This window comes from Anser anser (genome assembly GCF_964211835.1).
Source record: "Anser anser genome assembly, chromosome: 2".
NCBI classification, from domain to species: Eukaryota; Metazoa; Chordata; class Aves; order Anseriformes; family Anatidae; genus Anser; species Anser anser.
The window spans coordinates 131,571,455-131,595,764 of NC_139721.1; the positions used below are offsets into that span (position 1 = coordinate 131,571,455).

Here is a 24,310-nt window from a genome sequence, read left to right on the forward strand (position 1 = left end):
CCGCGCCGATCCGCTTGTTAGGGTGTGATAAAAGAGGAACGGGCTCCTCGCTCCGGCCGCACCGGGATGAGGGCACGGCGGGTGAAAGCCGCTGCCGGTCCTCCCCCCCCAGGCGACGAGAGCAGTGTGGCGTCCCGCCCGGCCGCCAGCGGGGTGGAGCCGCCATTACGAGCGGGGCGGGGGGGCCGGGCTGGGCCCCGAGCGCGGCGCTGCCCTGAGGGAGGCGAGCGGCCGCCATGGCGCCCCCCCGGCGGGGCGAGCTGAGCCCCGAGGAGAAGGAACTGCTGCGGGTCATCGCCACAGGTGGGCCGCGGTCGCTCCCTCCCGTGGGGAAGGGGCTGCCTGCACCCCTCCTTCCCTTCCCGGCGGGAGGCCCAGCGCCGCTGAGGGGATTTGCGCTGCCATTTACCTGACAGGGAGGTTTTGCTGGGGATAATCCGGGCCCCGAGCCTGTCACGTCGCTCCCCGTGTGCCGCCGCCGCAGCAGGGTGTCCTTGCAGGCACGGCGTTCCTCAACTAACAGGGCTCGGGCTTCCCCCCGCGCCTGGCATTCCTGACGCGTTACCTTGTGTTTTGTACGGTTTGTCAGCTTCCCCGCGTCGCGTTATGTGCGTGTTAGGGGTTGGGGGATTCCTGTGCTTCTTGCTGGATTTCATGGTGTTGCATAGTGATCCTCGCAGCCCTGCCTAAATGCTTTCTGACCTGTGTGTTGAAAGCTGTGAGTGGTATTTGTTAGTTGGAGGTGAACAAAATCCAGCTGATGTGCTCCGTGCACTTCTGTATGTGGTTTTGAGTGAGTTTTAACCAATAGGAAATGTTATTTATCGTTTTGGGGTTTCAGTCTCAATTATATTCACCCGTTTCTCTGTGTCAGACATAAACATGGGCCAGTCAGTGATGAACTTGCTGTGCCTCAGAGTCAGTCTGGCTCGCTTTAAGCAGTTTCAGACCTTACTCTTGGAAATGCCTCTAATTTACCTTATGCTTATAATTAGAATTACAGGGTAATCCTGGTTGGAAGGGCCCTCAGGAGGTCTCTAGTCCAGCCTCCTGCTCAAAACAGGTCAGCTGTGAGGCCTAACAAGGTTGCTCAGGGCTTTGTCTGATCAGGCCTTGAAAACCTCCAAGGATGGAGACTGCAAAGCCTCTCTGGGCAACCTCTTCAGGTGCCTTACTGGGCCCATAGTGAAAATGTTGGGTTTTGCTACATCTGGTATGATCCTCTCTTTCCTTCAAATTCTGCCTGTTGCCTCTTGTCCTCCTATCACACAGCATTATGAGCTGCTTGGCTCCAACTTCTGAGAGCTAGCCAACTCTGAAAGCTTGACTTCTGCCAAAATTTAGTGCCTTGTTTGGAAATCCTTCGGTGGTTTGTCATGCAGAACTCTGAACTCGTAAATGCAATTTTTCTTTGCTTTTCTTGCATTAAAGTTTACTTTGACAGTCATGTCTTGAGGATTTGCTGTTTCTAACACTTTGTTATTTTGCTGAGACGTTATGAAAACTGCACCAGGTCCTAAGAAGCTTCTTGTGTGTTTAGAAAAAAATTATTTGGGTGAGCAGGCTAGTTGACGGTGCCCTGACCATTGGTCATTGTATTTACAGCGTTATCATCAGCTGTGTGAGCTGACCCAGGTTATTGGCCCTCTTCCCTGGGACAATTAATTTCCAGATACAAGGAAAGTTTATGCTTCCTGTATACATACCATACCAAAACTTCATGAAAGAAAATCATTTCTGGTGTTTGTAATCTTTTGGGGGGCAACAACATGAGCCCAAACTGAAATTGCAAAAGCTGCTTTGCTGGAAAATTGCTGAAAGAGTACCTCTTTGTGATGCATGAAGAAAAATGTGAAGACCCTCGTTAAATGAGGGATTATAATGTTTATCCTTATTTAAGCAGGCCGCTGTTAAAAGAGCTTTGCTTGTGATTGAATTGGTGATCAGAACTTTCTGTTAATTGGCAATAAATTAAATTCTATGAATTAAGAGTCGATGTTCTTTTGTTTTGATTTGTTTGAATGAAGTTGCATCAAAGGTCCCTTCAGTTATGTCAGTGGGCTTTAAATGATTCTTACATCTGTGGCCTAACTGAGGAGATTCCTGTAGCAAACTTCCTTCTGTGAGAATCTAGGTAGCTCTTATACACATATGGTGCTCTAGAAGTACAGAATGTGTTAAAATACTCAATATAATTTTACTCATTCAGAGTTGTTCTGATGCGGTTTATGAAGAGACATATTAGTGTCAATGCTCGTGTGTGTGTGTAGATCAGATACTTCAGAAGAAATGAATGCTTACTTATGCTGCATGCTCTCAGTCTACTCTTTGATGTTGTGACTTCTTGGCTTTTAGCTTCTAGAGCAGAAGGCAGTTTGTTCCTGTGCTTCTTTGCTAGGTATGGTTGACTTGTTAATCTGCAAAGATTTTTATTCTAGTCAGTTGTGCTCTTTTTCCCCCTTAATTCTTCATTCCTTTTTCTCATCCCCTTTTCTCTCTGTGTCTCTTTTTAATTAAAGGAAACACCGAAGAGGCTGGAAGGCTACTGGGCAGCAAGAATGTCCGTGTCAATTGCTTGGATGAGGTACGACACAACTGTACAAGCATTATACTGGGTTTAGCAATGAAAATACTAGGTTCAAAGGCCTGCTTGGTGTTAAATAACATTGCTGTACAGACTCTTGGAAATCAGAATTCTTTTGAAGAAGTTTCCAGCCTGCAGCTGAATAAAGAACCTTTGAAGAGCTCTTAGTTTCTTTAAGGAAGTTTAATGTTATATAAGGTAGTACACGGTTTGTATTCCCTCTCATATTTCTGAATGAACTTTGGTGTCTGCAAGGTAAGTTGAACACTGCAGCAGGATATGTGGGGATGCTCCCTGGCTTCTTGTCACCTCCGCCAAACTGCAGTCCATCTGTTTATCTAGCAGCAGGCAGCATGAACAAAGAATACCTGTCCCCATTTTTCACCCCTCAGGCGTGTACCACATCACCTTTTGCAGAACCATAAACAGAGAGAGTGAGTGAGCAGCTAGGTCAAAAGTGAAAAATGCTGTCTTTTGTGGAGACAGATGTGATAGCCATGTAGAAGACACAGTTCTTTGTGTTACATGAAGATGGGAGGAAGTTGTTGGAGAAAAGACTCTTGTATGAGGTTCATGTTTATTTCCTCTTCATTTTCTCTTTACAATGTTTCTCTTTACAAAAGCATACAATGTTAAAGTGTAACATGGGAGCAAAACTGTAATTGCCCAGTATGCATGTTAGATCAATGTGTAATTTATTAATTTAAATAGCCAGTGGCTTGTATATGTTCTTGATTAAGTACTTTGTATCAATTTGTGTTTTTCCCAGTTTTATCAGGTCATAGGATCACTAGGAAATTCAGTCTAGAAAGGACCTCAGAACTTAAGCTTGTTGTCTCTTGCCCTCCCACCGCCATAACCGCAGAGTCGGGCTCTGTCTTCCCAGGAACTTCCCTGTAGGCACCGGCAGGCTGCTTCTGGGTCCCCACAAAGCCATCTATCCTCCAGCTGATGAAACCCAGTTCCCTCAGCCTCTCTTCACTGCACAAATGCTCCAGCCCCCAACCTGAGTGCTCCCACCATGTCCCAGTCTTACCCTGCTTAACTTGCTGCAGTTTGTCCATGTCTTTGTTGTACTGGAGGACCTGAAATGACTGTACCCATGATGCAGTATTAGTGCAACATTACTGCTGAGAGGATATGGTTTATTAATAGACAGCATAGGTGAGTTATGCCTTAAGCTATTGTTAGAGAAGAAACACTATTAACAATACTTGTCTAGTGTTCACATCTGACTGAGCCATATGTGCTTTGGGTATATTTAAATAGTTCATGTGATGGACTTCTGGCATCCTCCCCTCTCCCAAGAGTGGTACGTAGTGATACATGTTGAACCGAAAAGGGTTCAGATTTAAAATTTTTAATCCAGAGGTCATCTCATGTCAACTTTTAGAGGCAAAATATTTCATAATAGAAAAATTCTAATGTGTTATTCTAATATTTGTACATATATAGTGTATGAAACAACAGTTAAACATTAGCTGTGTCTGTTATCCAAGGCTGCCAGAACTGGAGACTGCTTTGAATGCATCAGGTCTCTTTTTTTTTTTTCCTCAACTGCCTTAGCTGTTTATTTTGAAATTCACTTTTATTACTACTGTTACTTATTTTATTAAATTCTATTAATTTAAGAAATGAGAAAACAGAATGCTAACAAAATCAAAGGCTTAGAGACTGAAAGGGGAGGGAACTAAGAATCAATTTCCTTTTCTTAAAGCTGTTTTTTTTAACACAAGAGAGTCAACAGAATGAGCATGGTTTTAATGCAATTCTCTATTCTATTTGTGGTACAGCAAATATACAATCACAGTTTAATAATTTTGTGTGCTGGAGAATCCACATCTAGTAGAAGGCTGTTACATATTGCACTTCCTGACTTAAAATATCAATACATAAGACAATGTCCCATTAATTTCTGTTTTGAATGTTTCTAGCCTTATGTTCTAACTGCTTAGGTCCACTTTCCTCTAGGTTAAAATCTAATGACAATCAGCAATCTTTTCTCTATGTATCTTTAGACAGGACGAAGTTGCTTTGTAGTACCTTGCAAGTACATCGACTTTTAACTATTATACCTAAAGTTATTTTTTTCTAGTAATTGAGCTATACTCATGGCTCTTTTCCAAATCCTTTCCAGTTGTTTCAGCTTCTTCCTTCAAGAGTGTAGGCATAAGCTGGATACAGTATTGCAGCATTGCTTCTGTGGCTGTTACAGATATTTAAAAATTAGATAGTTTTAAAAGGCTAGACTCTAAGCCTATCTGCTTCTACTGCTCATGTGTCCAGGACTTGCTCATCCTTTACCTCCTGCTATCTGCAGTACTGCACTGGAAGCAGTAGGTCACTTAGAAGTAGCACAGGACCCCTTTATTCAAATTAGCTTTGCAGGTGCCAGTCTTCCAGATTGGTGCAGGTATCCAGCAGATACAGCCCTGTTTTTTCCCCAGCATTCTTTCTCACCAAATCATTTTTGTTGTTGTTCTATTACTTTTTTTTGTGGATTTAGGTAGTTGCAGAAAAGGACATTAAGTAAGCCTAAATATTTTCCCTATGAAAACAAAGACATACATAGCTCTTCATCCATAAGTTTAAGTTTTTAAGTTTTTAGCTGTTTGATTCTGTCAGCTTATATCTAAGAGGCATTTATACTCAGATAATAAACAAAAGGGCAATGGAAACAGGTGCAAAAAAAAAAAACAAAACACAAAACAACAATAAAACCCACCCACAATTATACTTAAATACACACTGCTTATTCATTCTTATCCTATTTTTAGGTGGAGAGGTTGCTAATTTAGAAATGCGGTGTGGAAGAAAATGTTCAGGAGTCTTCTTTCCCCTAGAAGTACAGAGCTTGTAAACATTGCTTATTTCATGTTGGCAATTTGCTGACTTTAACTCCATCAATTTGCCGAGTGGGACTAAGATAACTACAGAAATACAATCTAGAAGAAGCAGATTGGGCTTCTAGATATGGAAGTTACCTCCAGTCATGTTGGTAGTTAAGGTTATGAAGGAGCACTGTAATACTACAATACCATGTTTTCCTGATAATTGATTTATGCAGATTAAGCAGAAAGGTTTAACCTTAAAAGACTTCACAATTTTTCCCTATTTAAAATAATTTCCAGGTTCATAATCTTATCACATGTAGAACTTTCACTTGGCATTGGCAGCATTATTTTTTTTTTCTAGTTTGGTAATTCAGCTGTTCATTCTATAATATAAAATATGTCTTTTAAAAACAGTCCCCATCTATTTGCTAATTAGCAGAATTTAAAAATTTGTTGAAATTACAGCAGCAGCCTGCCTATTAGTGCATGTCTGTCCTTCGATATTTTTGCGTAGTACTTCAAAATCCACAAACCAAAGAAAATTCAACATTTTTAAGAATTCCCTGACTTCAGTTCAGGACATTGATGTAGAATGTAATTTTTCATCACTACAGTTAAACAAATCATCAGTCAAATTTAATGTATTACCTACATGAAGACAGCAGCTCAGCAGGATGACTGGCTATAAAGGAGGAGGAATGTAACGAGGAGATCTGTACTCACTGAAGAGTGTTTCATATTAGAATTAGTTCCTACTTAACTCTAGACAACTTTTTTATTAATATATCTATTAATTACGTTCTTGCAGCAACCTTAAGTAGGTAAGGGCAATCTTATTCAAAAGCTTTAAGGCTGGAGTTTCTGAATGCTTTCGTCCAGTGAAGATTCCAGTCATGTACCTACCTACCTGCCAAAACCAGGACACTAGACTAGCAGCATTCAGTACCATTTCTTTTAAGTTAGATGCATTTTTACAATTCAGATCCAAACATTTGGCTGAACTAGTCCTAGTAAGTTGTTCTAACTTTAATAATGCTTTTCTTTTTTTATTTTAAGGAGTTGATTTTGAAGACATTCCTCAGTAGTATCTATGTGTTCCTTGTGGCACCTGTTCTTCCTGTGTCATTTGTCTCCTTTCTAGTAGCTTCTCAAATATTGTCTCAAATAAAAGCCAAACCTTCAGCCAGTGCGTTTAAATTGTGATTTCCTGAATGAACTGGACTGTCTGAATCTAAAGAATAAAATAACACACTTTGTCCGTGGTAATGTAGGGGTGGCTTCCTCAATGCAAAATGAACTGGGAAGGGGAGAGGTGGTTTCTTTAGCAGTGGAAGCATATAAGTGTGTACAGCAAATTTTTGGCCAAGGTTTTTCCCTTTTTTTTTTCAGTGTAAATCACCTTTGACTTGAACTCTAGCTAGGTGGCTAGTTTTCCCACGTGCATTGCTGTGGTTTGCCTGAGAACCTGCGAAGGGAACCGTTCTGGTGTGATCCAGCCCACGTGTGCCACGTTGTGGCCAAGTTTTCATGGCTGTGGTGTAAGACAAATGAAGTGAGCGTGAGAGGTGTAAAACACTGGGAGTGTTAGTACTACTTTGATTCCTTTTTCCTCTTGAGTATCACAGGTCGTGTGGCTGCTTCAGTTTGTGATAGTAAATCATTAGTGTTACCCACAAAACAATGACTTAAGTATGCCTGTGTTGTGTTCTTACATACTCAGCAGGAGTGTTTGGCCACACAAGCTTGTCAGCTTTTCTGCCAAATACAGGTCACTGGTATATGTGTATTCTTTTTTTCTTTTGGTTTATCCCACTTCCTGCTCCCTGGCATTTCCTCTTTTCCCCCAGTTCCTCCAGTTAATGAAGGTTGAGAAAGAGCATTGTTGAAAACTTACTCTATAGTTCCTCGAAGACAGAAGGTTGTTTTTACAGTTTGATCTTTATAAACTTGGCTTTGTTAATCCTGTGGAAGCACACCTTGATGTAGAAGCTCCCAGGTGCAGAAGAGAAATACTGATCTGCTTTCTTCTGCCCTGACTTCTAGCAGTGGAGTCCAAGCCTTCCCTGGTTCTGCTGCTCACCTGCCCCTCCTGCCTCCCACTGTGTCCTTTTCTTCCCTTCTGAGGCGATTCAGCCTACTGAACACATGGTGTGTATTTTTTTCTTCATTTCTGCCACCATGGCAGCAATAGCTCTTGAAATCTCATCTTCCTCGTCTACTTCTGCTATGTTTTCAGCATCGGGAACTGGGTGTGGCAGTGTGCAACAGAGCTGGGCTGGTGTGGCGTAAGGCACAGCCCCTGTTTGTCTGGGGGTCCTTGGTGGTGGATTAGCTGAAGAACTGGGTCAGGGAGATGCCAAGCAATTTCTAGAGGCTCTGCAAACTCAATCCTCATGGCAGAGTCAGGCATACAGGGAATGCCTACAGCCCTGCAGAAGACAGGAGATGATAATTTTCCTCCTTAGAATCCGTGTGGCATCCCTACAAAGCAAACGAAACTGGGGAAGAGTCACTTTTTTTTCCCCAAGGGAATGAATTTAGAAGAATGGATTTTTGGACAGAAGAAGGTTTCATAGTAGCTGCTAGAAAACTGCTGCTTCATCATATATTCCATTATGGGAGAATAAATTAATTCCTTTCATCTCTATGCTTAATAAACTGCCAGCTTAGTCTTTTAAGTATGGTGCATTGACAAACCAAATGTCATGTCAGAAAACAGACTGTTTCTGGACCCATCTTAGATATTCAACCTGTGAATCACATTTACAGCCACTTCAGCTTCTGCATAGGAGCATAATAGAAGATACCAAGCTTTTCCAGATGAGCTTGTGTTTATCCTGTCCCTTTTTAGTTTGCTGTGAATGTAAAAGGCTGATGTTAGTGTGACCTTAAATACAGTTTTATAACATCTCTCCACATGTTTTTGCTTGGTATGTTTTTTGATCCACACCACAGCTTGATGCTTTCAAAATTTAATCAAAGGCTTTCCTGAAAGTTTCCCAGAAGGAGGAGAGTACAAAAGAAAATACCTTTCCTTTGTCCTACGATCTTCAGACAGATTTTTAAATTGAAACGCCTCATTCTATATATAACCAAAATTAAGGTCCTTGTTTTCTTAAAGTTCTTTCTCCAATCAAAAACCTTCCTGAAGTTGCATCACATTACAGAGATACTTTCCTGTGCTACTAAGGGAGGAGTTTCTACAATATGGCTTCAAACTGGGACTGGCCTCTAAAAATTACTGTCTATGTAATGTATTATGTATAGTAGGAAGGAATGCCTTTCTTTTACAGGACCACAAATGAAACCTAGCAAAAACAGTCACAAACTCATTTCATGAACTTCTCTTCAGATCTTCTGTTTCTTTAATAGCAGGTTATATTGCAATGTGTAAAAGTGTATCAGGTTGCTAAAAGTATAGTGCATCAAGAAATTATTTTTCAATGTTTTCAGTTAGGATAGGGAGTAATGAAATTATACTTAAAAAATGTTACAATATTAACTTGCCCAATTTCTTTCACCTTTAAGATTATTTTTTTAAATGATACCGATAAATGTAACCTTAGGTTTTGTATTATAAATGGAAGCAAAAAATATATTAAGGCTCAAACTGACAAGTAGATTATTTCAGAAGATCACATTACCCTGTATTTATAGAGCTGCAGTGATGTTCTACATGAGTGTATTCATGCACATATCCCTAACCTGCAAAAAAGGTAAGAAAATGCTATTTTAATTTCCACCTGGGACAGACTAAATCACATTCCCATGTACTCAGTGCTGGAGAATGTTTTTAGGCAATTACTGTGTCTTGGCTGATAGCTCGAATCCTGACTTGATGTTAAGTGGAAATGAACAGTATATTGGAAAAAGTGTATCAAAATCTCAGAACCGAATGTCATGCAATTTGCTCAAAAATAACTGTGCTTCTCCCTGCCCTTTGAGAGGGAGAAAGCGTGTATTAACAGTTCACCAGGGTTCTGAAAATTGCCCCTAGGGCTTGCCCAGGTTCACGTTTGTAATTACAGCAGTGCGACTCTGAGAGCCTCCCTTGCTGAAGGTAAGCCTTTTTCACACTGGTGCAGTTTATCAAAAGGCAAGGTTTGAGAATGTATGGTTGTTACCATCTGGTTAGAGCTGGATAGCTTTACAAGGGCATTTAGAGCTCTGACTGGAGTGAGATCACAAACACAATACCGAAAGGATGGATAAATGGGAGAGAGGAGGACAGTAAAATTATCAGTAAGTGTGACTAAACAAGGTGAGTTTCAGAAACTGCAAATCTTTTTTGCAATAAGAGCCTATTTCTAATTTTCTTGTTACTTAGCATGTAATGCAAGGGAGAAATAACAACTTGAGGAACCTGACAAATTTTCTAAAAACAAGCTTTTCCTGCTGTGATGAGCATTAGTTGTCTTTGGTCTTCTGTATACGACGTTAGTGTTAATGACTCATTCGTGGAAAATGTTTTTCTTTTTTTCAAGACTGGTCTGTTTTCAGATATATAACACAGCAGAAAACACTGACACCATGGAAAATAGAAAATATACTGCATGTTAGTAACCATGTTTTTACATCACGATTTTGTGAGCTTTTTTTGTTCTTCCTAGCTTAAATATTACACGAGGCTTTGGCAGGTACACTGAATACGTGTGAACAAGTGAAAATTGTCTGTGGCATGAAGACAGAGATGCAACTAATTCTCGTATGCTTCTTCCTCTTTTCAGCATGGCATGACCCCTCTAATGCATGCAGCCTACAAAGGGAAAGTGGACATGTGCAGGCTGCTCTTGCGCCACGGAGCTGATGTGAACTGCAATGAACACGAGCATGGGTACACTGCCTTGATGTTCGCTGGGCTTTCAGGTAACTTCTGACTAAATTTATCTCACTGATTTTTTTATGGCATTGACATGTACAGTTTGCCATAAATTAATAATCTAAAGGAAAGTGTTCACACCTTTCTAGCACAGAATGGTTGCGATTGGAAGGGACCTTTGGAGATCAGCTAGTCCAACCCCCCCACACCCAGGCAGGGTTCTCTAGAGCACGTTGTACGGGATCACATCCAGGCAGCTTTTGAATATCTCTAAGGAAGGAGACTTCACAGCTTCTCTGGGTGACCTGTGCCAGTGCTCTGGCACCCTCGCAGTAAAGCAGTTTTTCCTTATGTTCAGCTGGAATTCCCGCATTTCACTTCGTGCCCATTGCCTCTTGTCACTGAAAAGAGTCTGGTCTGATCCTCTTGACACCTTCGCATGAGAAACTCACACACATTGATCAGATTCCCCCTGAGCCCTCTCTGCTCCAGGCTGAACAGGTCCAGCTCCCACAGCCTTTTTTCATATGAGAAATGCTCCAGTCTCTTAATCATTTTAGTAGCCCTTCCCTGGACTCTCTCCAGGAGCTTCATGTCTTTGTTGTACAGGAGAGCCCAGAACTGGACATAGTACTCTCTATGTGGCCTCACCACGGCTGAGTAGAGGGGGAGTTTTCTCAAGTGACAGTTTTCTTTTGCAGTGGGATTCGTTCTGTTTAATCATACTGTTACACTGAAAATGATGCTGCACCATACTTTTTTAGGACTTCGTACCACTAGCTTGTAGTAATATTTGAAGTTTGTCACGTCAATCCAATATTTTTCAAATTTTGCCTCTCTGCTACATTATTTTTGCAACTATGTTGTGGGCTTTTACAAATTTATTTAGTAAGCTTTAAAAATGTTTCTCCTTACATTATTTTTGTTCTCCTCTTTTATATGTGTGTGTGTGTGTGGTGCTTTGTAACTTTCCTCTTGCTCTTCTTTTTCCCTGATGAAAGGAACAATTATATTCTTGAGTGAAGAAAAGGCATTGCATAAAGACATTGTTCCTTCTAGGGAAAGGATTACATTTGGGAATGCTAAGTTATTTTATTAGGACACTTACTTCCCTATAACTTTCTGTTTTGGGAAGATGTAAGGTTCCATATCAGGTAGTTTAAATTCTGCTTTCTTTCTTTGTATATTTTTTTAAAAAGGCATGTGTGTACATGAACTCTTAACTGGCATATCAGACTGCTTTTCTGCTAAGACTTTCGTAAAAAGATTTGGGAAATTTCAGCATTTTATGGCACTGAGTAATACCGGAGCTGCAGCAAATAGATAGGAACAAACTGTCAGAGGCTGTTAAAATGCCTGCATCTTTATGGAAATTGCTGTACTTTTACCATTTTCTCCCAGCTGTGATTTTAACCTGCCATCTGGCTTTGAATGCTTCTGAGTGTTGACTTTAAGGTCTGTTATTTGTGAGCACAAAAGGTACACGAGTACTACTGATGCATTGCCTTTGTTTTTAAATCAGAAACCTTAAATTCTACCCACCACCCCCTTCTTTTTTAATATATTTTTTTCCAATTAGCATGCACACAAAAACTGATAAAGAGTACCTTTGAAAACGGAACCAGCACAAGTAGTGACGAGTGCCCTTAGTAGCCTCTGAAGGGCACCATTTAAGTCATATAATCTTCCCATCAAATTTTAGCTTCAGTTTATTTGGTATTTAGCCCAGTCTGAACACCCAGTTCCCAGTGTGGAGAAAGGAACAATCTGTTCTCTTCTCTATGCTCCTGCTACATAATAGTACTGAGTTTGTTTTTTATTCTTAGAATAGCAAGCGTTGTAGTTGAACTGCCAAACCGGATTAGTAGAATTTGCTTCTGTACTGCTACCCAGGGGGACCAAGCGCTAGGATAGTTAGAGGCATATGACTCCCATCAGCTCCCTGGGAAACTTAATGTACATTACGAAGGGCAGGATTTTAGCCTGCATTAATTCAGTTTTCACTTTGATGTAATGCTTTGGGACTGTAAATAAGGAGGCAGCACTGTGTTTCTTTTAGCTCACTCTTAAAGTAATGTTCTTAATATTATTATTTTTCCTCACTGTTAATCATATTAGGTTTTAGTAAGAAGTTCACTCCTTGTTCTTCTATAATATGAAGAATTACAAGTTCTGATTTATTCTCTCTAATTCCCCATATCTTCTCCCAAATTCAGGAAACAAAGAAATCACCTGGATGATGTTAGAGGCTGGAGCAGAGACTGATGTTGTCAACTCTGTGGGAAGGACAGCAGCTCAGATGGCTGCTTTTGTGGGTAAGGTTAAGGTGTAATATCATTTCCTAAATCCTTAAAGTAAAACGTTAGGTTTTGATGGTTTTTATTGGCGAAACATTGTTTAATAACCTGTTCTGAACTGACACAGTTCTTTTTCTTCACATTTCATCCTGTAACAGAGTCCATTTGTGTTTTATTTCCATGGTTGTTTCTTAAATGCACAAGTGATGATATCTATAAGAATAGGTGTTGCTGTTCTCCAAGCGTGCAAATTTATGCAATGTCGTTATTTTGCAGATAGTAAGAGGAAGCTTGTAATATTTGAGGTCTCTGAAGTGCACGTATGTGCTCTTGCAGTGCGAAGTGTGTAACTGGAGCTTCCGCTGTAGGAAGGAAAAACACAGCACTACAAATCAGGAGCTCTCATCTGAGCTTTGGCACCAGCATGCTGTACTGCAATGGTTAGTCATCTCCTGCCCTTCTCCCTCTGCACGTGTGAGAGGGGGAACTCTCAGGACCTGTTCTGAGATAGGTCAGTACTTACTGACCTAAACTCGACTAGAATAAGAAAAGATTTGTCATTAGAGTGCACCCCCAGCAACCAAAAATGGGGGTCTATTTTCATTTTAATGCAGCCTTTTCATCTTCTTTAAATGTCTGAGAACTTTCCTGCAAGTCCATTAGTTGTTCTGGATTCAAAACCCTACCTTGCCGTTTAGATTTACTTCCTTTAATAGTGAGTTAGTGCACTTTCAACTTCAATCATATTTCCTCTTCTTTTAAAGAGGAAAAGATTGATATTACTCACTTGAGTTTCAAGCAGCAAATCCTTAACTATCCACATAACATGCTGAAGAAGTCCACTCCTATTAATTACACTTAGGATTTGGAGAGTGTTTTGGAATGGGATGTTGAATTGTGTTATTAGTGAATGATTAGTGGCATCTTCAACATAATTTTGGAGAATTCTTGTTTAAAATCATCATATCACCAGAGTAAATATTTTCAAACGTACTGAGATATGCTACGCTGCACAAGTCTGAACAGTGGAATCACTTCCTTTTTACTCTGTCCAATCAATTCATCTGTCTTTGTGTGGGAAGTGAGGATTCTTCTTCTCCTGTCATTGTCTTACCCTGTGCTCTATTAGCTTTTAACAGTCTCTTCAAAAACAGTGGAGGGTTTTAAATGCTGGAATTTGATTGGCCTTGTCTTCCGCTGATGATAAATTGGGTTAATGCCAAGATAAATCAGTCAATTTAAAGAATGTGGCCCTGAACTAGAGAAGCTAAATGTTACTTTCGCTTCAGCCAAGTAATCCATCATTTTGTCAGATGGAGAAAACAAGGAGGGGGCGCAACTTCTCTCGTGCTCTTCCTTTCATCATAGTCCCCCCCCCCCCCTTTTTTTTTTTGGCAAATACTAAGCATGTTCTGTTATTTAGATTAATACACTACTGTGTGTTTGGGATCTGAGAACTTGTAAGAAGTTTGAATGCAAATGTCATTAACTTTTGAAAATGCAACATGGAGTTGCAAAATGCAACTTCCCTTAAGAAACTTTAACACCGATATGGTGCTACTAGTATAGTTGCACATCAGAGTCAAAAATACCGTCTTTATGGCTTGATTCTGAACATAATAAATAACTCTGGGGAGAAATACCTATTCTTTCAGTTTTGGCCTAACAGGGAGAAAGGATGCATGATGGGGATGGAGTTCTTGAAATGAAATTTCATGAAGTCATTTTCTTCTTGAAGTTAGTAAATCATGCTATAAAGAGGAAAAAACAAGACCTGCCTGTTACCAGTGTAAAGCATATCAAGCTTAGCTCTTTTGTGGGTAATCCTCATCTGTGTTGCTCGTATTAGGTTTCAGGGTGTTTTGGTGTTTTTTAGTTATGATTACATTCTGTTGGTGATTTTTATTTCTTGTGTGCTTTTAGGTCAGCATGATTGTGTGACCATCATCAACAACTTTTTTCCACGTGAAAGGCTGGACTACTATACTAAACAACAAGGCTTAGATAAAGAACCAAAACTGCCAGTAAAGTTGGCTGGGCCTCTCCATAAAATTATTACTACTACTAACATGCATCCTGTTAAGGTGAAGTAACATGTGGATTGTATGTGTTCATTGGCATGGGAACTGTTTTTTAATGTCAAAAAGCATTCAGCTCTTCCATGAATCCAGTTGAGATCAAAAGCATTATCTACTAACTCAGATGCTTCTAAAAATGAAGAAGAATCAGGCCTAATGTCTAGACATGACTCAAAAACTGAAACTATTTGAGTGTTCAGATAAGTTAGAACCTTGAACTAATACCTTTAAGTGGAGAGATTCATATTTTTAACAAAACAAAAAATTATTTCTTTTCTGGATTTATTTTTTCCTAGCCTTACTCAAAGTGAAAACATAAAACAATTCTCATTATTCTGTCAGTGCTTGTCTCAGCATGTATCTTCCTACCTTAATCATTGGTTAACCATAGTAACATTTGCTGTTGTTTCTGAACGTATATGCAAGAGACATTTATTTTTACTTGCCAGTATATTTGCTGAAAATAAAGTTTATGTGAGGTTGATGTGTTCCATGAAACCACTTAAATTGTACAGGTCCAGTTTATTTTAGGTGTTCAAAAGGAAATACATTTTAGGACATTGTGTAGTAGTTTCTGTAAGTGTTTCTTTTAAAATAGTTGTAATTCTTCAAGTAGCTCTGTTTCTTATATTTTTTTTAATACCAGTATTAATTTTGGAAGCTTCTTGTATGGGAACTGTATATTACAGTATACTAAATAATAGTAAATAATGACACTGACAGAAGAAGAGAGCATAAGATGGAAGTACAGGAACATTAGAAACTCCCTATCTAACCTTTAATGCTAATGAGTAAGTTTATAGAAATACTATCTCTGAACTGGATTACATCTTCTTCAATCTTTCTCATAGATTGTGTTGCTAGTAAAAGAGAACCCTCTGTTGGCCGAAGTAGAAGCACTGCAGAAATGTTACAGGGTTCTGGATCTAATCTGTGAGAAATGTATGAAGCAGAAAGATATGAATGAAGTACTTGCTATGAAAATGCACTACATCAGTTGCATCTTCCAGAAATGCGTTACGTTCCTAAAAGAGCGAGACGATAAACTAGATGGATTCATCAAAAGGTAAGTATTTCTACACAAAGGTCTGAAGGTATGCATATGAGCTAGGGTTACAGATATCAGAAAAAGACAACTGTAATAATAGGAATAGTTGGGTTAGTTTAGGTAAAGCCTCTGACAAATCAATTTTGAAATAATCCCAGTGCATTCTTCACTGTTTATTTTGTTTTAACCCCAACAAAGCATTTTGCTACTTCACTCTCACATAGATACTAGTCCGTCTGTAGCTGATTATTTTTCACTGGGTGGCTGAATTATTAATTACTGGTTTTAGAGCATACACTGAGTTTTGTATTTCATAACACTCATGCATTAGAATACAAGTAATTTCATTTGCATTGTAAACACTTCAGAGTTCAAAGTTTCAGAATTATTTTGAATTATAATTCTTCTCTATTAATTGAGATATGGAATAGGATGGAATGAAGACAGAGTACAGCATACTGTGTTTGTTCTTGAACTGTATGATTTCTTATTTGACTTTGTTTTTAAAAAATTTAGTCTCTTGAAGGGGAGAGATAAAGATGGTTTCCCTGTATATCAAGAGAAGCTAATTCGAGAAAGTATCCGAAAGTTTCCTTACTGTGAAGCTACATTGCTCCAGCAGCTTGTGAGAAGTATTGCTCCTGTTGAACTAGTAAGTTTTTTCTATCAAGAAAATATTTTCTAATAACTTCAATAGTAAATTAAGTTTAAACTAAGCCATCTTTCTCTTTATTAGCTTCTTCAGTGTTTTATGCTAAGCAAAGTTTTTGGATGTCCCTGAGTTCTCTGGTAAACTGGAAATTCATTTTACATTTTGCAAGAGAGTACTGTAAAATATTTCAACCTAGTAGTGTGGTTTTTTTTGTTTGTTTGTTTTGTTTTCTTCCCTGTGCCAATACTGAATGCTTAAATGCCTCAGTTTTTAAAGGAAATTGAAACAGTTTGTTTCTGTGGCAGAGCTTGCTTTTCCTACTCCGGGATGTCCATCCAGTTTTTCTTTTCCAATGTGGTTTTACAAATTGTAGATTCAGATAGAGATGAAACTTTTTTCTTCTTCCCAGGGTCTAAATGGACTTCCAGATTGAATCATTTCCTAAGCTTAATACATTCATTATTTCCAGTGAATGTGAGAAGTTGATAATATATGATGGCAGAAAAGGGAAAATCATTCTGTGAAGCTCCCTGTATCACAGGGAGAGACAAGATGATGTCATATGCACAGTACAATGTGTATCTGAATTAGGAAATCATAATTACAAGTAAAATATCTAACTTCAGCTTTCCTCATACATCTTTGCTAACACACTTCATTATAGTACTTCTCGTTAGTTCATAATAAATCTTACACACAAAAGTTGTTATTCTTTTTAAAAAACCTATGTACTCTCTGGTGTCTGAGCTGGATGTTACAAACACTAACACTGGGGAAATGGCACAGTTTTGTGACATACTTGGATTACGCCGAGTGAATTAAAAATAGCCTCCAGCCTAAGTGGCTCCAGTGAATGAAAATGTCCTGAGGTTTAATGCGATCCCTACTGTTTGCCTAAGCCAGAAAAATAAACACAGTATGAAAACGTAAGCCTTCATGATGCATTAAGAGCTGCCATAGAGTAAACATATTCCTTCCTGTCTCTCTTCTTAGAAGAGCTTGCAGTCTTTACTGCCTTCTCCCTTTAAAGACATCTGCTTTGTTACACTGTATTTTTGTCCATTTTACAGAACTGGAAAGGAGAAGATGCTATAAATTTTTAATTTCCTGGAAGTCCTCAACCTTTGCAATTACTTGGATTTGGGCTGTCTAGTAGTTAGGGCCCTGCATATTCCATGGTGGTCCAACTATTTAAGGATTTACACAGAGCTGGAGCAACTTGACATTTTTTTCCTCTATTTACATTATTGCCCAAAATAACTTAGTTTATGGTTACCAGTAAAATATACTCAATCTTACTGCTTGTATTGCATGGGAAAGATACTGCAAATAATAATAAATAATATATAAATAATAGTAAGCAAATAATTGTTTTGAAAATTCCAAGTTCTGACCGTTTGGTCTGTAGTCTGAGTACACTGAGCACAACAGTACACCAGCGCCAAATAAAACACATTTTTACAAAAAATGCCTGCACACCAGCACAGAGACTAATTTGCAAAAACCTGCTGCATGGGATCTACAAGCGGGTGCCTGTGAAAAGACCACTGAGTTCTTAATAGTATTAAGAATAAATATAGTAATATTTGTTATTTATAGTTAATAACAGTTCATTAATTCATCCAACAGATACGTTACAGGGGCATCCATGATACAACAACAAAAGCTATGGGATATTCCCATAGAAGAATGGCACAAAGAACAGATGGCACAAAAGTAAAATAGTTGAAGTAGTACAGGAATAGATGTACATGCAGCACGTTTCAGGAGTTATTTCAGGTGGAAAAGAAGAAAGCAAAGCTGTCCGTTAGTAGTAATATATTTGTGAACCTCAACGGGTACAAAAATCATATTTTAAAGCCTCTGAACTTTGTCTCCGTGTTTTAATGTGACTGAGTGCTTCATTTGGAGGTCTAGCCTTCTAATTTAGGAACCTTATGCAATTAATAAATCTTCAAGGATGATACAGAGCATTAAAAGTAAAGCTTACTCTCTTCTCTGAAGAGAAAGGAATCTATTTTCCAAATGCAGCAGCATCAGTGGGGAATAGTTACACTTCAAATTATCTACCTTGTCTGCACAGAAAAATAGCAGTTGTTTGAATATACAGACTAACACAGGTGCTTTGTGTTCTATGTATTTGTTACATTTAAATTTGTCTGTTCTACGTGAAACTAACAGTGTTATTTAGGACTACTCACATACTTAATGACTGCTTATGTCTTAGGTGGTGCCTTCTACATTATCCAAATATTTGCCCTGCATTAATAACACTTCCCTCCAAAATAGCTTTTATAATTATCGGTATTCATCAGTTAAGGAAGGGGGGTAAATCTCATTCTTTATAATGAGCTTCTTGAATAATCCCACAATATGCAGTTATTAAAAAGTCCTGTTATCTTTGCCTTCAAATTTTAGTTTCATTGCACCATGCTTCTTGTATTGATTCAAAACAAGGGCACAGGATAAGGGAGCATTCTGTGCAGCCATTGATTCTTCAAAATGTAAGCATGTGCTAAAAAGCTGAGAGCTAGTTACCTTCAAATCCGTCTCCTTTTTGCAGAATAAAAAAAAAATGGTAATTTTTATCTTCCCTTCCACAGAAGCTAAGGTCTAAGTTAACTTTATATACAAAAACGGATGTAGCTGTATACATGCTAAATTGTTAATGTTACTTGAAGTTTTGTGATTTTGTTTTGTATTCTTGCTGCTACAGCATCTTCTGTGAGACTAAGCTGGCCACTTGGAAACTTGAATTACTTTTTTTTGTTTTTCTCTTCTATTGCCCCTTTTCTCGTTGACTTTTATTTTTTTTTAACTGAAACCTACAGGATAACTGTGGTATTTCCTGTGTTTTACAATTTATTTTGTTCTCATTACCCCTTCTTTATTTCAGGGTTCTGATCCTACAGCATTTTCTGTACTTACACAAGCTATTACTGGCCAAGTGGGTTTTGTGGATGCTGAATTCTGTACAACTTGTGGGGAAAAGGGAGCAGACAAAAGATGTTCAGTATGTAAAATGGTAAGAATCCATAAGTAGTTATAAGGTATCACACAAGTTAGTGCCGTTGAGGTGATGAGGATTTTGAATGTTTGACTATTTACCATGTAAGCTTATGAGGAATCAATCACATGTACGCCTGCACTGCAAATGTACAAGTCATCTACTTCTAGGAGAGATGGCTGCAGTTCCAAGTAGGCGTACTTGGATTTCCAAGTGTATATGTTTAAGGATTAAGAAAGAATAAAATTTCTGTATATTCAGAGTTAAGCAAAACAAACTACTCTTCTAGAGTTTTATATAGGTTAGAATTGCTTTATGACCTTACAAATTGCTTAAAAAAATACCATTAAGTACTATACATAGTGCCTCAAGTAAAATCTTTCTAAAAAATGTAAGGCTTTTGTGTATTTTTATAATACAGGAAGATGAATTGATAGATCTGATAACTTTCAGGTGCTGTACTGCGACCAGAACTGCCAGAAAATACACTGGTTTACCCACAGAAAAGTCTGCAAGACCCTGAAGGAAATTCACGAGAAACAAGAACTAGAAGCTGCCAAAGAAAAAAGGAAACAAGAAAAAAAGCAAAAGAAAGGTTAGGATCTATGGTTTGCTTGCTGAAACTAATGCAACATGAACTGTAACATAAGGAACAACAGTAACAGGTCTTAAAAATCTGTAACAGCTGAAGTTAAAAGAAATGTCTTTGTTATAATGTAACAACATAAACATGGCAGTTGTTGGAATTCAAGTCCTTCCGTTTACAAATGCTGTGTACTTTCTAATACCTGGGTTTTGGTGCTAGAGTTACACAGGTTTCTACAACTGAGGCATTCTGAATTACACTACACTATTTCAAAATCCAAATTTTAAAACAAAATAATGAAGTTTCATGACACTCTGCTTTTCGTTGGAGGTAATAGGGACAAGCTCCTTAGAGACAGGGTCTTGGTAGATGGCTCCTCTCCCTCCCGTTCTAAAAGGGGAGGCTAACTTTTTTTATAACGTTAATACTGCAGTACCTACATTTTAATTTTAACTATTTTTAAACTAATTAATTAATTTTATCTAATTTAAACTAATTTTTAGACACATGGTTAACACACTACAGACCTTATCAGATTATCTGTTCTTCACAAAACAGTGAACTCATCCTAGCTTCAAGTCCCCTTGTGATGGTGGTGTATCAAATGTCTTCATATCAACAGTAGTTTCAGTTCAGAAAGCTACTAATCCCCCTTACAAAACCCCTTACAAATCCTATATAACAGCAAAAAGGATAAAAAGAAAAAAATCCACAGCTGTAACTACAAGTAAAAACAAGAGTTTAGTAGTGTCTACTGCACAAGGGTGAGTGTTAAGAAAGCACAGGCTGAAGCATAGACTAAGGAAGTTGTTAGCTCCATAGCCCAATGGGACCATGGTACGTTTTGGCAATGTTGTGGGTTGTGAGGACAGTGTGTTCAACTGGCTATCAGTCATAACAGAATAAGAAACCAAGGGAAATTACTTCTGAAGATGCCTTCTGAAGGGCCCCCAACTAGGCTTTCCCCTCTTTCTTTTCATAAGTGTTAGCATGTGATCCCCCACTTAGCAGAATCAGGGCATCAAGTTAAAGTGTTTTTTCTCTGAAAAAAATTGCTTAAAAATTAAAGTTTTACTAGCTGACTCCTTTCCATGCAGTCAGGTTATAAAATTTGGGATGACTCATTTCAACTGGCGTTCATTGTGGTCAACTGTTCATTAGCAGGAATTTCTTCAGTCTGTTACGTGCAAAAAAAGCTTCCTACACAATCACATAAATACCTTTTTTTTTTTACAGAACACCTGTATTCTATGTTTAATCATCCTGCAGCCATTCTTTGAAAAGCAAACTGTAGCGTCAGTAAAGCATGTTTGAATTAAAAGTTAAAAATAACAGCAGTCTTCCTCTGCTCCTCTATGTATGAAAAGGAACTGGGGCAATTGTAGATTAATGTAAAGAAATTAATGAGAGCTTTGTGTAGAGTTAGTTTCAGAATAATCTTATAGTGACTTAGGCAGAACTCTCATGTCTTACATCTTTTTTGATGAATCTTGGTTAAATTAATCACTTCTTTAATGCAAAGGTTCCTAGCATTTATTCTTCTGGAATAAAAATGGTTTGCTAGCAGATGAGTTCTGTGTCTACTGATGATGGCTTTTCTCTTTTGTCTAGATGAAGTGCAACTAGGAGAGTCTAGTACCACAGATGAAGAACAGTCAGCTCCTGGTCCAGATGCTACCAAAGAAGTGGATCCAAATCATGCTACTGACCGAACAGAAGAAGCCGAACTTGCCAAAGAGTCTGAGGCACTAGCCCTGAATCCTGGCAGTCCACTGGAAAGTGAGACTAGCTTAGCTGCAGTTGATGTTCAAAAAATGCAAGATTCTGAGGAATAAGAGGAGGGTAGGAAGGGAAGGAAGGGACTAAGCATTCTGGCGAAGTCCCTGTACCCTAAGGGTCAGATTTTTTTTTGCTGACCATGTCTGAGTTCTTACAGCATGGCCTATGCAAGACTCCCCATGAAAGCATATCTCTGTTCACACTGAGATGGAATACTGGCTAGTTTGTCTTTAGGATCTGTTGTAGAATGAAAATAATAATAACAAAAAAATATGATAAAAACTAGTGGCATAGATCCATCTGTATGTGTACCAACAGTAACCATAGTAAAATCTATGAGTATCTGTGGTCAATCAGCCACTTAGTTTAAATAAAAAAGTGTTTTGGATTATTCTTGTTTTCAGAACATGAAATCTATTTTATTTGTAGTTCAAATATTTTTTTTCTGCAAGAACACAGAACTGCAGTTAAAACATTGGGAAGCCAACTGTTAAATTGCTTTTTTACACTGCTTTAGGAAGCTTTATTTGAAAGAATTCAGTATCATTTAAGTTTCTAAAGATACTCATCTGAATTCTCAACTTTTCATGACATTATTGTAAATATTTTTGACTAGTGAATGCACAACAATAGTGTCTATTTTGTGGCAACTTTATTAAATGATAACTGCTGTTCCAGATATCTCAAACTTACTGTGAAATGTGTGTTTCAAGAGAATTGACTTCATTATTTATTTGCTCAAATATAGTCCAAGTTTATCAAAGCCTAATGAAGGGAAGACCAGAAGGATTTTAAATATTTTGACTCTCACAAATAATAGTTTCTAAATCCCAGCTTTCAGGTGAAGATGCCTTTGAGCACACTGGGATATTCATGAATTATTTTATAAACATAAAAGATGTTTAATATTGCACATGCTAAACCTGGTCAGAATGAATTAAATGGGAAAGTTCATGTATTCATTGATACAATTGTGATTTCACTTAGGCTTTCAACTAAATGGCATATCTTGAAAATAGCATCCCTTAACTTTGCTGTTTTCACTCAGATTAGCTGCTGTTTCCTATGAAATTAAAGGGAATGCCACAACCTAAAGCACTACTTGCTGCATAAGAAGGATGGTAGAGTTTGATATCCTACAATTGTTGGATGAATAACTGATGTTTTGAACATGGCAATATCCTTCAACGTAGAAGAATAAGGACCACCCTCCATACAGAGGAAAAATGCTATTAATTTTTTACTATTTAATATATTGAAAGTTTTTGTTTATTATTCTTCAACTTGTAAGAGTGAGGATACATAAATGCAGGGAATGTATCTTTTGTACGATCCAAGAGTGTTTTAATTTCACTGATTAAATGAATAAAATGTGAAGAATAAAGGGAAGGTTTTCAAAAGCTGGGAGCTGAGTGGCAATTCTGTTTTCTGCATCCGTGAGGGCTGCTGGGGCATACTGTGATGTTCTCATTGGAGATGTGTGGGCTTCCTGTAGCTCAGGTGTGGAAGTTTAATTTTAGGACAGCTGGGGCCAAGAGCCAGCGGGGGGCAGAAAGCAAGAGATTTGTGTCTGAAACTTAGATAGGGAGTCACAATAACTGTCACCACACGCAGAAGTGCTCCTTATTCCCAATTCTATACTCAGCTGTTGGGGCTCACGGGGATATATTTCTCTTTAACACTTGTAATGCCATTCATTCAAAGCAAACGATTCAGGATCTTAGAAGTGTCATAAAATCCACAGCACAAATCCTGCTTTTTTTCTACCAGCCAACACCTTTCTTGATAGAGAAAAGTCCAAGCAACGGGGAAAGTCTGGAAATTGGAATTAAGTGTAAAGTACAGGCTACCTGGCAGAGATTATGTAGATGCGTTTTTCTCATTCTAACTTCAGAAGGCTTCAGAATCGTTATGAGCAGGGGATGCTATGCTTCCTTCTCTTTGCAGTGAATCTCAGAACAAATGCAATACAAATTAAGGTCCTGGTGGCCTCAGAAGAGAGCCACTTCAGCCTTTCTCAACTTGAGCTGGTGACAGCTTTTCTGTTGGGAAATGATGATAGGTTCTGCATACACTTGGGATAATGAGGAGCCCTGGTACAATCGTGAATTGGAGGAAACATCTCATGTGACATTACTGATACAGAGCTTAATGTTGAATGAAAATTCACATAGAATTTACTGATTCATTAAGCAAGGTTTTAAGTGACAAGACAGCTGTGGAGTGCATAGCCAACAGATAGCTCTTGCATCTTCACGGGTATATGAGTCACAAGACTTTTTTTCCCCTCCACTGACTTCGCTTTCTAGGAAACATGATGTCCTCCCTTCTGCTTTTCCAGCTGTGTGCTAGATATAAGGACATAGCAGCTGTGCATGTCTACAGCCTGCTGAACCACAGTATTTGCTTCCTAATTCACTTCAAGGCTATTTTTTTTTTAATATTTACTCTTGCTATTGCCTTCTGGGAAATCTGATTGAATTAGGAACATTAAAACAAGCTTCTAAAACTAAGTATATTTTCTAGTGAACTAAAATTGCACGTTCCAATCACTTTAGATTACTGATGCAGTTAGATATTCAAGGATTTTCTTCATCTAACGAAGGGAAATTTTCAGCAAAATTTG

The 24,310-nt window shown here is 38.4% G+C and overlaps 2 protein-coding genes across 2 annotated transcripts in view; one reads left to right on the forward strand and one right to left on the reverse strand.

Annotated features, from left to right (window-relative positions):
* The window catches only part of BZW2 (basic leucine zipper and W2 domains 2), a 58,430-nt gene extending 57,889 nt beyond the window's left edge, over positions 1 to 541 (reverse strand). The window contains exon 1 of the mRNA XM_083822850.1: positions 410 to 541. The gene's annotated coding sequence lies outside the window, so the exon portion shown is untranslated. The remainder of the gene's footprint in view (positions 1 to 409) is intronic.
* ANKMY2 (ankyrin repeat and MYND domain containing 2) lies at positions 70 to 23,084 on the forward strand. Its single transcript, XM_083822848.1, has 10 exons — positions 70 to 303; positions 2,520 to 2,584; positions 10,146 to 10,284; positions 12,454 to 12,552; positions 14,458 to 14,618; positions 15,464 to 15,678; positions 16,177 to 16,312; positions 19,209 to 19,337; positions 19,773 to 19,914; positions 21,517 to 23,084. The coding sequence occupies exons 1-10, from the start codon at positions 237 to 239 to the stop codon at positions 21,738 to 21,740; spliced, it is 1,377 nt and encodes a 458-aa protein (XP_083678974.1). The 5' UTR covers positions 70 to 236; the 3' UTR covers positions 21,741 to 23,084.
* The last annotated feature ends 1,226 nt before the right edge of the window (positions 23,085 to 24,310 follow it).

Bases quoted from the DNA above. Each gene is read 5' to 3' on its own strand.
- ANKMY2 (XM_083822848.1), top strand. From the start codon at position 237: ATGGCGCCCCCCCGGCGGGGCGAGCTGAGCCCCGAGGAGAAGGAACTG. The intron at 304-2,519 runs GTGGGCCGCGGT...TTTTAATTAAAG, and splicing joins GCTGCGGGTCATCGCCACAG to GAAACACCGAAGAGGCTGGA. The intron at 2,585-10,145 runs GTACGACACAAC...TCCTCTTTTCAG, and splicing joins GTGTCAATTGCTTGGATGAG to CATGGCATGACCCCTCTAAT.